Source organism: Lepisma saccharinum, chromosome 14 (assembly GCF_977018435.1).
Source record: "Lepisma saccharinum chromosome 14, izLepSacc3.1, whole genome shotgun sequence".
In the NCBI taxonomy this organism is placed as follows: domain Eukaryota; kingdom Metazoa; phylum Arthropoda; class Insecta; order Zygentoma; family Lepismatidae; genus Lepisma; species Lepisma saccharinum.
Window position 1 is genome coordinate 48,401,606 of NC_139242.1, and position 13,716 is coordinate 48,415,321.

At 36.8% G+C, this 13,716-nt stretch overlaps 1 protein-coding gene across 1 annotated transcript in view; it reads left to right on the forward strand.

Moving 5' to 3' along the window:
• The window catches only part of LOC145998861 (protein zer-1 homolog), a 68,643-nt gene that overhangs the window by 26,766 nt on the left and 28,161 nt on the right, over positions 1–13,716 (forward strand). Inside the window, exon 6 of the mRNA XM_083135540.1 lies at positions 11,878–12,049. Coding sequence (XP_082991666.1) covers positions 11,878–12,049 — 172 coding nt within the window. The remainder of the gene's footprint in view (positions 1–11,877; positions 12,050–13,716) is intronic.

The window sequence follows — 13,716 nt, forward strand, 5'->3', positions numbered from 1 at the left end:
GGTCAGCTCTAGCGAAGGGACATTGCCATCTGGAAAATGTCAAACTTACCTCTCACCCTGTTTACAGGGACCACATACCGCACACACTGTTGACAGTTCAGCGTTAGAATACCTAAATAAATATTTCTTAAATACGTTACAGATTTGTAAATTCAACCCTGAGTCAATGAAATTTGCATTTTGTTGCATTTTCCTTTCAATTCTTTCATGTGAAAAATGTACAACAAAAGTAAGGGAAGAAATTGAAAGATACAGGTTTAACTCCTTGTAGTGAATTCTCTTATTATGGTTAGCAACACTATTTTTCTGTAACTTGGATGAGATGGATGATTTTGGAGTGGTAGAGAAGAGAACAGTTAAATGCCTCAGTGTGGCTTCTCAGTTCGTGTGTTGTCGTTCTGTTTAGTGTAACAATGTCTGAAACTTTACTGCAGAATGGCTGAAGAAGGTAGAGAAAATTAAACCATCCAAAGAAATCGAAAGTGGTGAGTAGAAAAGCAGTGACACTATATGTAGATATAATTTCTTCCAATGGATATTCATAAAGAGTATTCGATATAGAACGGCAAGTATTTCATGAAGAACCTAAGTGATTCATTCACGTCTATAGTTGATGTACGGGACAATTTTTGTGGCTCTGACCTTTGTAAAAGAAATTATATATTAGAAAGAGAGTTGTATAAGGTGGGAGAGTGTGCGTGGGGCGGTTGCCTGGGCACTAAGGACAAATGTGGTGCTGAACAAGCAAAACAGATAAAAATAGAAAAGCGTTAACGTCGTTGTGCCCTGTGAAATTACTGGTACCCTATTAAATTAAAGTTATTGTCAGTTTGCAAATTTAGTCTTCCTCTTTTTATCTAGTCTGTTCCCTGACATGATGACATATTTAACTTTTTCCAAGTTTTTAGAAGAAGCAAAGGAAGTATAAGGAATTAAACATAAGAAGAAATTTAATTTACATTAAGTCGGAAATTTACATCGGACCATAGGCGCACCAGTGGGGGCATGATGGCGCTTGCCACTGCATGCTGGAAAACTTGAAGAGAAAGGAATTGTTTGGTTCATTGTGCTCTTTGTGTTGGAAAGTGAAAGAAATGCTATTCAATTTTTAAATACAATTGAAAATGAAACATTACCTAAATTTATAAGTGAAAATTCCTTGCCTTCCCTTTGCAGTTAACATGTCATGCGTCTTTTGGCACATGTTACTTAGTTTTCTTTTAAGGCAAAGAGGCACATGACTCCTAATTCCATACTTTTTCAGTATTTGAATGATACACTCTCAATAGCGCCAAGCGTATTTTCCAAAGTTTTGTAAGGGTATTAGACTTCAATATGATATTCCTTGACCGATTTTGTTCAAAAGCAACACCAGGTATCTATCAAACGTGCATTCCAACTTCTCACTATATTTTAAAGTCTTCATGGCCATGCTCTAAATATATAGAGAGTTTCATTACTCTATTTCAGTTTGTGAATCATTGTTTAAACAGAGATTTGAAATCACCAGCAGAATTTGAAACTCACTCGCTACAAAAATTATGTATATGCATATTTTCTAACTGAAGCTAGAACAGGTAAAGAGGATGCCGAACGAGCAAAGCAAGATTGTAAAGAGTAAACATTGTGGGATACTGTCACTATGTTTAATTATTAATATGCATAATCAGTTTGCAAAGAAATAGTTCTAAAAGTTTTCTTGCTCACTTTGCTCGCAGTATGTTATTTTATTCAAGTCATATTATATCTGTACTTATTACTACTACTTCAGACAGGCAAGCGCGCACGCACCCATGCACTGATATTTCATTGATGGATTGGCACACCCCAAGATGAACTCCAAGTTACACCTACGACAAGAACCATACAAATACAGTTAAAAATATTGCACAAATGTTCCTAATTTCTTAATAACTAGCTTAAGAATTGCATGAAATAATTCCTGGTAATAATATGTTTAAATTTTGTTTTTTCAATGTCTCTTGTGTTTTATCTAACGACTGATTAAATAAAGTACTGAACATTATCGGAAAGCAATATTCGAAAATTTAGACTGAAATGTCAACATTATCACAAAAATCAATTTTCCATCTTTTCCTGCATTTGACATATTTTTTCTTCTGCAGTGTTACGTGAAGGGAAGGAGGGGGGGGGGTTAATCTCTGGAAACATCTATGGACAAATTGAATTAGGGCGAACATTTTAAAAATGGTTCAAAATATGCACTTAACATCCCCAAACTTACCCCCCCCCCCAAAAAAAAAGTTTCCAATACCCCAAGGGGAAAATCCTGGATAAACCCCTGCATCCAACTAATATCGAATTGTGACAAAATGCCTCACTACAACATCCAACAAAAAACGAATGCATGGTGTTGTTAAACATTAATGTCCAATGTTATGGAATAATGCAATAATAAATATGTAAATATTTTAATATACTAATAATTACTTTAATCATACAATTCTAAAAACATGTCACTTTCCTCAGTAATCAATGTTCCTCTGCCAGCTCTACTGAATTTTCACTTTTTGTCTGTATTTTTATTGAATTTATTAGGCTTCAACTTTGAATGAGGGGCATCCAGAAAGTAAGTTCTGATTAACAATAAATTGAAACAAGAACATCGGCAGTGTGCACATAATGGGGGGCAGGGGGATAAGAACACAATTGAAAACTCCTTTATGTCCATTAATGATCCAGTCATTAAAGATTTCCTTGCCGAAAAGTATGCATCCTTGTGTATTCTGCAACTGACCAACTCCACCGAGCCTGAATAACAGTAGCCTGTTTTCCACCTAACTTTTCATGGTAGTGTTCACAAGAAACGTGTAGGTAAGTTAGATGGACCGTAAATTGGACTTGACAATAGTAATTTTGGTCAATTTTCAGTGTTACTAGTTTCATAGCTCTTTTTATATACGAGTTTGGGTTTTCTTAGAATCTAAATATATGTACTTAAGTGTTTGTAAATTACGTTTAAATTCAGTGGCGACGATTAGGGAAGGGGGCAGTTACACTGTGCACTATGGTCTCTCAATGCTAAGTTAACCAAGAGAAAGTAAACTGTCCTTTTCCCTCCCCCCAGTTTTGGCACCCAATCGCCGCCGCTCTTTAAATGCATTATCTTAGAACTGCCAGGCAAAAGTTTAGTTTACTGACTCCACTGGTTGACACTGAAAAGTTTTTTTTGCATGATAGAAGGTGTTTCTTTTAGTTTTCGAGCTAGTGAAGACGAATCTGAACTTGGTTTTTGTCCTGCAACCTCAGATTTAGAAATAATGCCAGTTATAGTATCAACCTTTAGACCCCGGCCAAAATTTCAAGGAAATCGCAGATCTTCATGTTAGCAGCCTTTGTGCCCCTCTAATAATTATCCCAGAATCACAAGTGATACCTCGTTGGAAAGCTTATGGAACACAGATTCCAACGAGGTATATTTGGGACCCATCATGCCCAATTTGTAGAAGAACGTTGACAACGTTCGCCATCTTAGTGACCGTCATCTTGGATCGAACTTCATTTCTTTAAATGAGAAGGGGGTCCTGTGGGGTATGGTTTTGGGCTAGAATTTCACCAGGAATTTAGTGATGAAGACAGATTTATGAAAACTTTAATGATAAGAAGTTATGGTCATATGAAAGTTGCACAATGTGTTCAATATGCTGTTCTTCTTGTGCTATGCACATGTTGGGACTGTTCTCCCATGCTCTGTGGACACGGAGCAATATCTCAGGTGAGGTGGGATTTGTGCACAGGCATCCAGTATCCGTTGCTCCAAGTGACCCACATCCCGAATCTTTTCGGCATACACGATTAACTTCACATGACCCTACAAGTAAGAATCGAGTGGGGTTAAATCTGGTGATCGGGGAGGCCATTCCACTGACCCACGACAGCCAATCCATCGACCAGGGAAATGAAGGTCCAGATGATGAACCTGTCGCCCAGAATGAGGTGGTGCCCCATCTTGCTGAAAATATGAGGGGAAGCTGCTATCCTCCGTCAAAACTGGCGGAAAATGTGTTCTTGTAACAACTGCAAGTAGCCCTCTGTATTTAAATTGTCATGAATGAAGAATGGGCCAATGATACGTGTCCCCCAAATCCCGGCCCACACCATAACCTTCCCAGCACCAACCAAATTGCATTGATCTCTCCACAACGGGTGCTCGGAGAACCTATACCGCATGTTCTGTTTATTCACTTCTCCATTCATATAAAAATTTACTTCATCAGAATGCAGAATATGCAGTGCAAAGTGTGGGTCCTGGCGAATTTGCTCCACAACCCATTCACAAAACTGCATTCTCCTATGCGAGTTGTCCTCAGAGATATGGTGCAGCAGCTGCAGCTTGTACAGGTGCCACTAAACCATCTTTAACACCCTGCAAATGGAACTCTGGCTGACAGCACATTGCACAGACATTCAATGTGTGCAGCACTGCGGAGACTTGGCAAACGATGCCTGCACTGCCGTAGCTGTTCCTTCATCAGTGGCAGTTCTGGGCCTACCAGATCGTGGCCTGTCCTGGACTGTACCGCTCTCTTCGAACCTGGTCTGCATTTAAGCAATTGGGACACTGTAACGTGTGACACTGGGTTCTGTTCGTTTAAATCACGAGCTACAGCACGTCCACTTCTGCCCCCCCCCCCTTCCCCCAGCTTGATGATCTGGATTCATCCGGCTTGGTCAATGGCATGGTTCAGCACATGCAGATGATATGTAATTATCACTTCCATATGCATATAACTTAATTATCATTAAAGTTTCAATCTGTCTTCACCGCTGAATTCCTGGTGAAATTCTAGCCCATAACCATACTCCACATGCCCCCCCTTCCCATTTAAAGAAATGAAGTTGGATCCAAGATGGTGGTCATCAAGATGGCAGACGTTGTCATGACATGCACCAAAAAGTTTCCACCTAGGCCTAACATATTACTACCATGACCAATTACTGCAATCTACACTCCCCTTTCATTTTATAAGGGTGGTCAGGGACTTTTAACTTGCCCAGTATATTGCAATATGTATACTTTACATATGTTTCTTCATTGAAATTCGTCCTACACGACAACTTCAGTTAGCCAACTTAATGTATAGGATGTGTCTTACTGAGTTTATGTTTGCGTAGCGCAACTGTAAGTGTTTCTCCAAAAATTAACTTTTCCCCAATCTTTTTATTTTCTTCTTCTACAAATTGGGTGTGATGGGTCTCAAATATACCTCGTTGGAATCTGTTTTCTATAAGCTTTCCAACGAGGTATCATTTGTGATTCTGGGATAATTATTAGAGGGGCACAAAGCCTGCTAACATGAAGCTCTGCGATTTCCTTGAAATTTTGGCCGGGTTCTAAAGGTTGATACTGTAACAGGCATTATTTCTAAATCTGAGGGTGCATTACAAAAACCAAGTTCAGATTCATCTTCAGCAGCTCGAAAACTAAAAGGAACACCTTCTTTCATGCAAAAAAAAAATTCATAGTTTAATTTTTTTGACCAGTGTAACATAGACAATTTTGCATACCCCAAAATAACCTCCCTCCGAAAATAAAATCTCAAATATGCCACTGAGTGGGCATTCCCCCCCCCCCCCCAAAGCAAAAGGCTTAATTCGCGTAGTGAACGTTTGGTAATAATTGAAATTCATTGTATTAGTTACAGTGACCAACAACGTACTTTTCGACATATTCACCACCGTTGATCAGGCATTTTTTGTAGCTTAGCACTAAATTTTGTATGACCATGTCATATGTCTGCCTCCAAAGAGTGAAACAACAGCATCGCTGTCAAAACTTATGCCTTGCCAGAAAATGCTTCAGCTGAAGGAAGAGATGGAAGTCTGTGTGTGTGGGTCGAACCTCCCATTTGAAATGATGCAAAGTGCATGCCTCCACTCAGCTGTATAGAGTCGTGCATGGTGGGTCAACCTTCTGTGAATTGTCTGCACCTTCGATTGACCATACTGTCTCTTATGATGGCCAGTCCTTACACCTCACACAATTACCGTTGGATCTCTGCCAGTGTCTGCTTCTGAGCGTGCAGACATCTGATTACAGCACTTACCTCTGTGGACAGGAGACTGTATGAGAGCTACCATTTTTCTCCTAGTGCTGTTATAAATGGACTCCATTCACAACACTACGACTGCACCCAATTACAATCACATACCACCTCGTACTTTCTGCATACGTGCCTTGTGCTCCAACCACTAGGGCTATCAGAACTTACTTCCTGGATGCCCCTCGTATATAAACTTACGGATACTGTCAGCAACATGTTTCAACAGCATGTTTCTGTTTTAATATTTCATTAGCTAAATCAGACGCCTGTACAATGCAGTGATCATTTTTTAATTTTTTGCCAGCAATAATGAAAACTTCATATTGTCAGTTTCACGACACACTGATATTCTGTGAATGTTTGTACTGAAGAAGGCCAATTGATAATGTAAGGAAATATGACATTTGTTTGGTATGGTCCAATTGCTTCACTTTTAGAATATATAGTTCCGAGAAGCAGTTTCAATGAGGATTGGCATGTTTAAAACAACCTCTTTTAAATGTTTAAAACAACCTCTTTTAAATGTTTAAAACACACAACATTGTTTTTGTTTTTTTTCATTTTCAAAACTTTTAAAGTACAGTGTTTCAAACATTTTTCTGGACTTGTTTGAAACACATTTTGATACTTGATATTTAGTAGTCTGTGCTTATTTGCAAGCTTTGAGACTTTCTTTTCATTGAACTCATGTAATTGTGTTTACTTAGCACAGAAATCTGTTCAGTGGCTGAAAATATATATTCAGTTAACAAAGAAACATATTGTAATGAGTAGGGCTCGGAAGTTGAAGACCTATAAATTGCCAAAAAAGACATATAAAAAGACCTAAACATATAAAAAAAGGACCTAAAATTGAAAAAAAGGACGTATAAATGTGATCCAAATTAATTAATAACTTCAGTTGTAATTACATATTTAATGAATGAAAAAAACATAATTCTGGTGGTATGGAACACACAGTGCAAAAAAAAAAACTATATGAATGAAATGCATCTTCTTTCAGTCCAAAAATGTTTTTATCTCGTTTCGGGGATGGTTCAAATATATTTATTTATTTATTTTTAAAATTTTTTTTTTACTACAGAAAGGATGTTTAAGAGGTGAACTGATGATGATTCGACTTGAGAATGGGCAGTAAAAATGTAGTTGAAAGAAGGTGAAGTTGCAAATAGAAGCCGTTAAGACCTAAAAAAAAGGACAAATAAAACCCACCTTTTTCTGGCCTACAATGACCCAAAGTGAACATATATTATATTGGGCCTCGTCTTCGGACACTAGGGAAAAAAAGGATTTTTCCTCAACTTCCGAGCCCTAGTCATGAGCATCTGTAGGTCACGTTTAAAACACCTGGCTATTTTTTTTAAAAAATGGAATAGTATATGGATAAAACAGTTCTGTTCCACACTTAACATACTGCACGTAGTTGTTAATGCCAATATTTTGTTGCAATCACAATAAATTGGCGTATTTCAGAAAACAGAGTAGCTACCCATGGAAAGAATGGGGTGTAGCAACTGTGGATTAGTTGAACCTTCTCATGCATCCTACATGCGAGATTTAAGACTAACATAAATAGGAATTGTAAGAAGTTAGTAAAGCGTTTACTTTATAACGTAGAAACATGGTCCTTCCTTGGGTGATTAACAGATTGCTTGTTAATCATTATTCTTAGAAAATAAATATTTTGGGCATTATATTTTAAATGCTTTATTTGTTGAAAGAAAATGTTCTTCATTAAAACACTGTTTAAAACCACATGTTTAAAAGAAACATTTTTGAGTTTTGGGTGCTGAGCAAACAGTGTGTTGCCATGTGTGCATCAAACAAGCTTATGTGTACAAGAATTAAGTTCTTTGTTTGCTTTTTATAGGAAAGAGAAATAGAATGCAAGTCTTAATATGAAAGAGGAAATAAAAAGTAGGCTTAATTCAGGAAATGCATGTTACTTCTCTCTTCATAAACTTTTGTCTTCTCGTTTAATATCTAAGAAACTAAAAGTTAAAATATACAAAACAGTAATTTTGCCTGTAGTATTATATGGATGTGAAACTTGGTCCCTTACATTGAAAGAGGAACATAAATTGAGAGTATTTGAAAATAAGATCCTTAGGAAAATCTTTGGACCTAAAAGGGATGAGGAGACAGGTGAGTGGAGAAGGTTACATAATTTAGAACTACATAATTTGTATTCATGTCCAGATATTATTAGAATAATTAAATCAAGAAGACTTAGGTGGGCAGGCCATGTGGCACGAATGGGAGAGGAAAGAGGAGTTTACAGGATTCTTGTTGGGAAACCTGATGGTAAGAGACCTGTAGGAAGAGAGACCTGTAGGAAGGCCAAGACGAAGATGGAGGGACAACGTTGAGATGGACCTAAGGGAAATCGGTAGGGATGGAAAAGAGTATATAGAACTTGCTCAAGATAGGGAAAGATGGAAGGCCTGTGTTGCTGCAGCCATGAACCTTCGGGTTTAAGAAGGCTAGGGAGTTAGTTAGTTAGTCTTAATATGTCAAAAGTGAGTCTGTAGTCATGGTTCTTGCAAGCAAATGGTTAGAATAACAGAAGCTTAAAAATCTCCAAATCAGTCGAAATATAACATAATAACGAGAAAAGCTAAGAAGTATGAAAAGTACCAAAATTTCTTGCTTAAAAACAACTAATTCACCCTAATCTCACTTAGTCGTAACTCTAAAAATGTTCAAATATTTTATTTAAACCTGCTTCCACATGAAAAATCCCTCTAAAAGTCCCTCCCCAGATTACAAATTGCTATTTGCCAGTTTGAATATAAATCAGAAAAATTAAATCAATTTCTTATAAGCTAATATATGAGAATAATTCATGTATGGAAGCATAATTTCCAGGTACAAATACATGAATTTAGTTAAAATTGTCAGGGGAAAAATGCAGGGAATTTCATTTCTGCTTGTCTGTTACCACCCTGTGTTAACATGGAAAAGGTTGTGTTACATGCATTGTAAGACTATTCCATCATAGATTTAGCCATTAGTTACATTAATATTTCTCCAGTTGGCATATCTTTTTTTCCAGCTTATTATTCCTGTACTATATTGTTTTTCTTTTGTTGCCGCTTTAACTTTCCCAAAACATTATCATTTACCTTTGTTTGGAAATTTACTCGTTTTCAAAAGTAGCTTATGCACTGTTACCTTTACTTCAAAAAGTAATCATGAAATCTTTTTATAGTTACTCCATAAAATATTCTAAGTGGGTTGTGCTCTTTATTAATGACCATCTTTAAATAAACATTAATTTTCATTAAATTGTAATAAACGTCACATGTGTAAATATGAAAATATAACGCATACATTTGAAGAATCTTCATCAGAAATGTGACATGCAGAGGGGAAGATATAGTACAAGCAATGCAAGCACTGCTTGCATAATTCGAATATCATTTAATGTACTTAATGTTCTAACCGTATTTAGTTTCCATCGCACTCGATTTCGCGAAAAAATGCGGCCGCAAACTCCCCCAGCAGCTCTGTAGCAAGCACCAGCCTCAATGCCACTCAATGCTTGCAGCCGTTCTGCGGGAAAATAAGGCCTCCGAAGGAGTCACATGGCGAAGCGTGAAATTCTGGTGGAACCCGTCCACAAAGCTTCTACAAAAAGCTGTGCTTTCCGAGCTTGCGTGATTCCCGAAAATAGCCGAGTTCAACCGAAAGCAGAAGGATTCATCTATGGGTACGTTGCCAGCAAAAACTAGTAACGAATATTTGTCTTCATGAACACGTAAACAAGATCGCAAATATAATAATAATTGTTGGTCATAAAATAACTAAAAGAAGTTATTATCACTGTTCTAAATTCCATATATATCATATTATATTACAAATTATTTTAGATTTCGCGAAATGTAAAACGCGTAAAAAAAGTTGACATTGGGAGTTGGGGCAGTGGAATTTCTGCACCCCCGTGAAGAGTTTTCTCAGGGAGGGAGGGAAGATTGGACGGACCTTGGTCCTGCACCCTGCTTCCTGGTCGGTCCAGCTCAAATTATGCCAGAAGTGTTGACCGCTACCAGTGTTTGCAACTGCCAAATTATTTACGCAGTAATTCAAGTGAGCTCTTTCACAAATTTTACAATCAATAAATTGACTGCTTTTGAATAAAACTTGGGGTGAAAATAAAGCTATCTGAGAAAGAACTATCTACTGATATTTGTACATGGCATAGAAGTAAATCGTATACATTCTGCATATTATGAGCACAAGAATATGTTTTAATGATTGATTGATTGATTTGTTGTTTCAAGTCCAGTTTATGCACAGTAAGGCTAATCGGGACTGGACCTACAGTTTAAAATGGGATCTGAAACACTTGTGCCTCCACCGGGTATCGAACCCGGAACCCCTTGATTACAAGGCGACGACACTACCACTGCGCCATCGGGGAGGCCCGAATATGTTTTAAGTTCTATTATTATGACGCAAGTGGTGTTCCCAGGGTCTTTTTACGGTCCCCATTTTGTCATCTTTTCCTTCCTTTGACGTTTTTTCTTAGATATACTGGGCCAAAAGGGAGTTATGTCTACCATCCACCCCCCCCCCCCCTTTCGCCCCGGGCACGCCATTGAATGACACTTTATTACTTAAATATTAATGTACATACTCGTTCTGCTGAAATGATTCCGATTCCTCCGCGTAATTTTTATCTCCAAACTGATATATCTTTCCTTTGTGACGGATAAAATTAAGGAAATAGGTTGGTATCACTTTCTGTTGTTTCAGAGATTTTCAAAGTGATCTTGTGTGGATGCTTGCATTTGCAGTTGTGGAAAGCACGTGGGATAGTGTGAGTGTTTGTTGCTTCGTGTTTTGTGCTGTGAATTTATCGGAATGAACGCGTATTTAGGAACGGTTGATGTGAAGTGCAGGTGTATTATTGAGCAATTGAAAATTGCTTCGTTTAGCTCGAGAGAGATAAGTGTTAAAATGAAAATCGTGGAAGGGGGTTGACCAACACCAAGAGTTTGAAATTTATTGTGGTGAGTACATCGTCTATGCATGTGTTTCTTTGCTTTGAAATGAATTTTTTATTGTTTGTGTTTAACTTTTTATTTAGTGTTTAAGTTACTCCAATGCGGTTTTTAGGGTGCCCAAAAATACTAAATTACATCATGCAGCGTAAAATAAACAAATGATTCCCATTTTTTTTTATCTAAATCGGTTTGGTCACCGTTTGACCATATTAAATAATAATGAACAAATAAAGGTACTAATAAGTAAGTAAGAAATTCCGTCTCCCTTTAGTCGTATGCGGAAAGTTCGCATATGCAAAACGTTTAATATCATATGAATAACGTTACCTGGATTTTTTTTAAAAAGTAAATGTGACGTTTGCGGATCATATGGTTTATTTTTAGTACAGTCACTTTATTACGATATTTTGACAAATCCAGTGACTGGGTAAATGAGGCTATAAACCTTGAATCTTTCCCCTCGGCATGTCGTTGTACTACATGTTTTGTTGTACTGAAACATTGCTTGCCTCCTTCGTAAGACTACGCTTCGCTACTGGTGACATGTATATGCATGAAATTGAGCATATTTATGTGTATTATTTCAACAAATTATAAATGTATTGCTTTATGTTAAAGTATACAGAAAAGCAGGTGTTACTTCTAAACACTGTTGGCTATTTATTTAAACTTGAAATTGTGCTGTGTGTATGTGTTTTATGCAATTTATTGTAACATTTATAGAAACTCATTATAATTGTCCATGTCGTTCTTGCTGATGGCCATCATGTCATTTTATAAACTTTTATGTTTTCCTTTTTCAGTGCGACCTTGTTCTACATAGTGAAAGGCAAGGAGAAGCAGTCATTCGGGATGAAGATCAAGAGGAAGATAATCTCCACATTATTGAATGGAATGAGCAGGCATAGGGGAGATGACACCATGATGAGGAATGGCTGCCTTACGTTATGCCAGTTCAAGATTCCACAGGATGTGGTGAGTGATACTGTCTGTATATATTCAGAAGATGCCTTGTTCTTCATCTAGACTTAGAGTGGTATTCAATTTTTGCCCATTTTGTACTCTTGTCTGTTGTGAAGTGTAAGATACAAACTAGAAAAATTTTTGTATGCAGCAACTGTTTAGTCATATATTGGATGCTAAATTCAGGGACTATCCAGAAAGTAACTTCCATTAAGAAAACATTAGTAGATTTAAAGATTTTTATCATGTACAACTTAAAACTATAACTTTGAACTAATTTTTTTTAACATAGTTTCCAGTCAGATTGAATCATTTGTTGCAATACATACAGGGTTCCCACACACCTGAAAAACCTGGAAATCTCAGGGAATTTTAAAAAAATACAAATCACAGGGAAATCTCAGGGAAAATCTTGTAATTAATTAATGGTTCCCAATGAAGCAAAACTGAGTGATTATAATATGCTCCTGTCTGTGGATAATCGAGGCTGTTGTAGCATTTCTCTTTCAGCAAGGAACTCGTACCTATTTGTTTGTCTGTTTCTTGTTTTTGAATGTGATTCCAGGGTTGGTGACCAAGTGTATACCCTCATAAATTTTGCGCTTTTTAAAATTTAATTAGCCGATTTCGATCTTTTACATGACGTGAAATATATTTCAAGGTGTGGTAAACGCATAATAAAGACAACCTGATGTCCAAAGTTAACCAGTGTTTATCTGATTTCCCTTATTAGGGAGTAGTTTTAAGTTTTTTCTTCCTTCTTTTTTTACAAAATAGTAAAAAAATGGAGTGTCCTGTTTAGGGAAATATTTATTTTCTGCCATCTTTTGTGTATAATATTGTTGATTGTGTATTTACTGCATTTAGAACAGAATTTTAAATATTTACTTACTAGTGCCATATATGAATTATGTACTGTTCATAAATACATGTTCATATTTTAAGTTTTTGATCATGTTCAACTATTGTTATAGTCATGACATGACATGTGAATTTACATGCCTCAAAAGCTCACATATGTGTAAAATGGAATTACTTGTAGGACCAGCAAATCTACATTAATATCATGTAGTGAAATAGTTTTCTCAACAGATATGCCAGAAATTGAATATCATGAGGTGAAGGCCAGTCGAATGGTGTATGCTTAACCCCCATCACACTTGCACTTCCAACTGTCACTAACTTACCATTACGTACTAGCATTCCTCACTTCTTCATCTCAGATTATGCTCGTTTTGGATCACTGTTAAGTTGGTTTTGATTTTATGACATGGCAATGCATATGTGAAAGTGGGTTTTCTGTAAATATGCAGGTTTTAATAGAAAACTTGAAAGAAGAGTCTGTTGTGGCTATTCGGCAAGTTTATGATGCAGTGAAAGTGGTAGGAGGAGTGTCAAATGTAGAAGTAAGCAAAGATATGATCCAGAGTGTTAAAGGTGCACGTATTAGATACGAAGAAGCATTGCAGAAGATGAAAAAGAAATGTGATCACAAAGATGACAAAAGGAAATAAATGAAACGTAAAGCAAGTGAGATCCGTGCTTTCCAAGCCAAACAACAAAAGATGCAAGAAGATGCAAAGGCTATTTCAGAACAATTAAAAAAAACTGGAAGCTTCTGAGAAGTAAAGTTTCTTAATTTGCTGAATCAGACATTAAGTACATTTCTTGTTTTATAT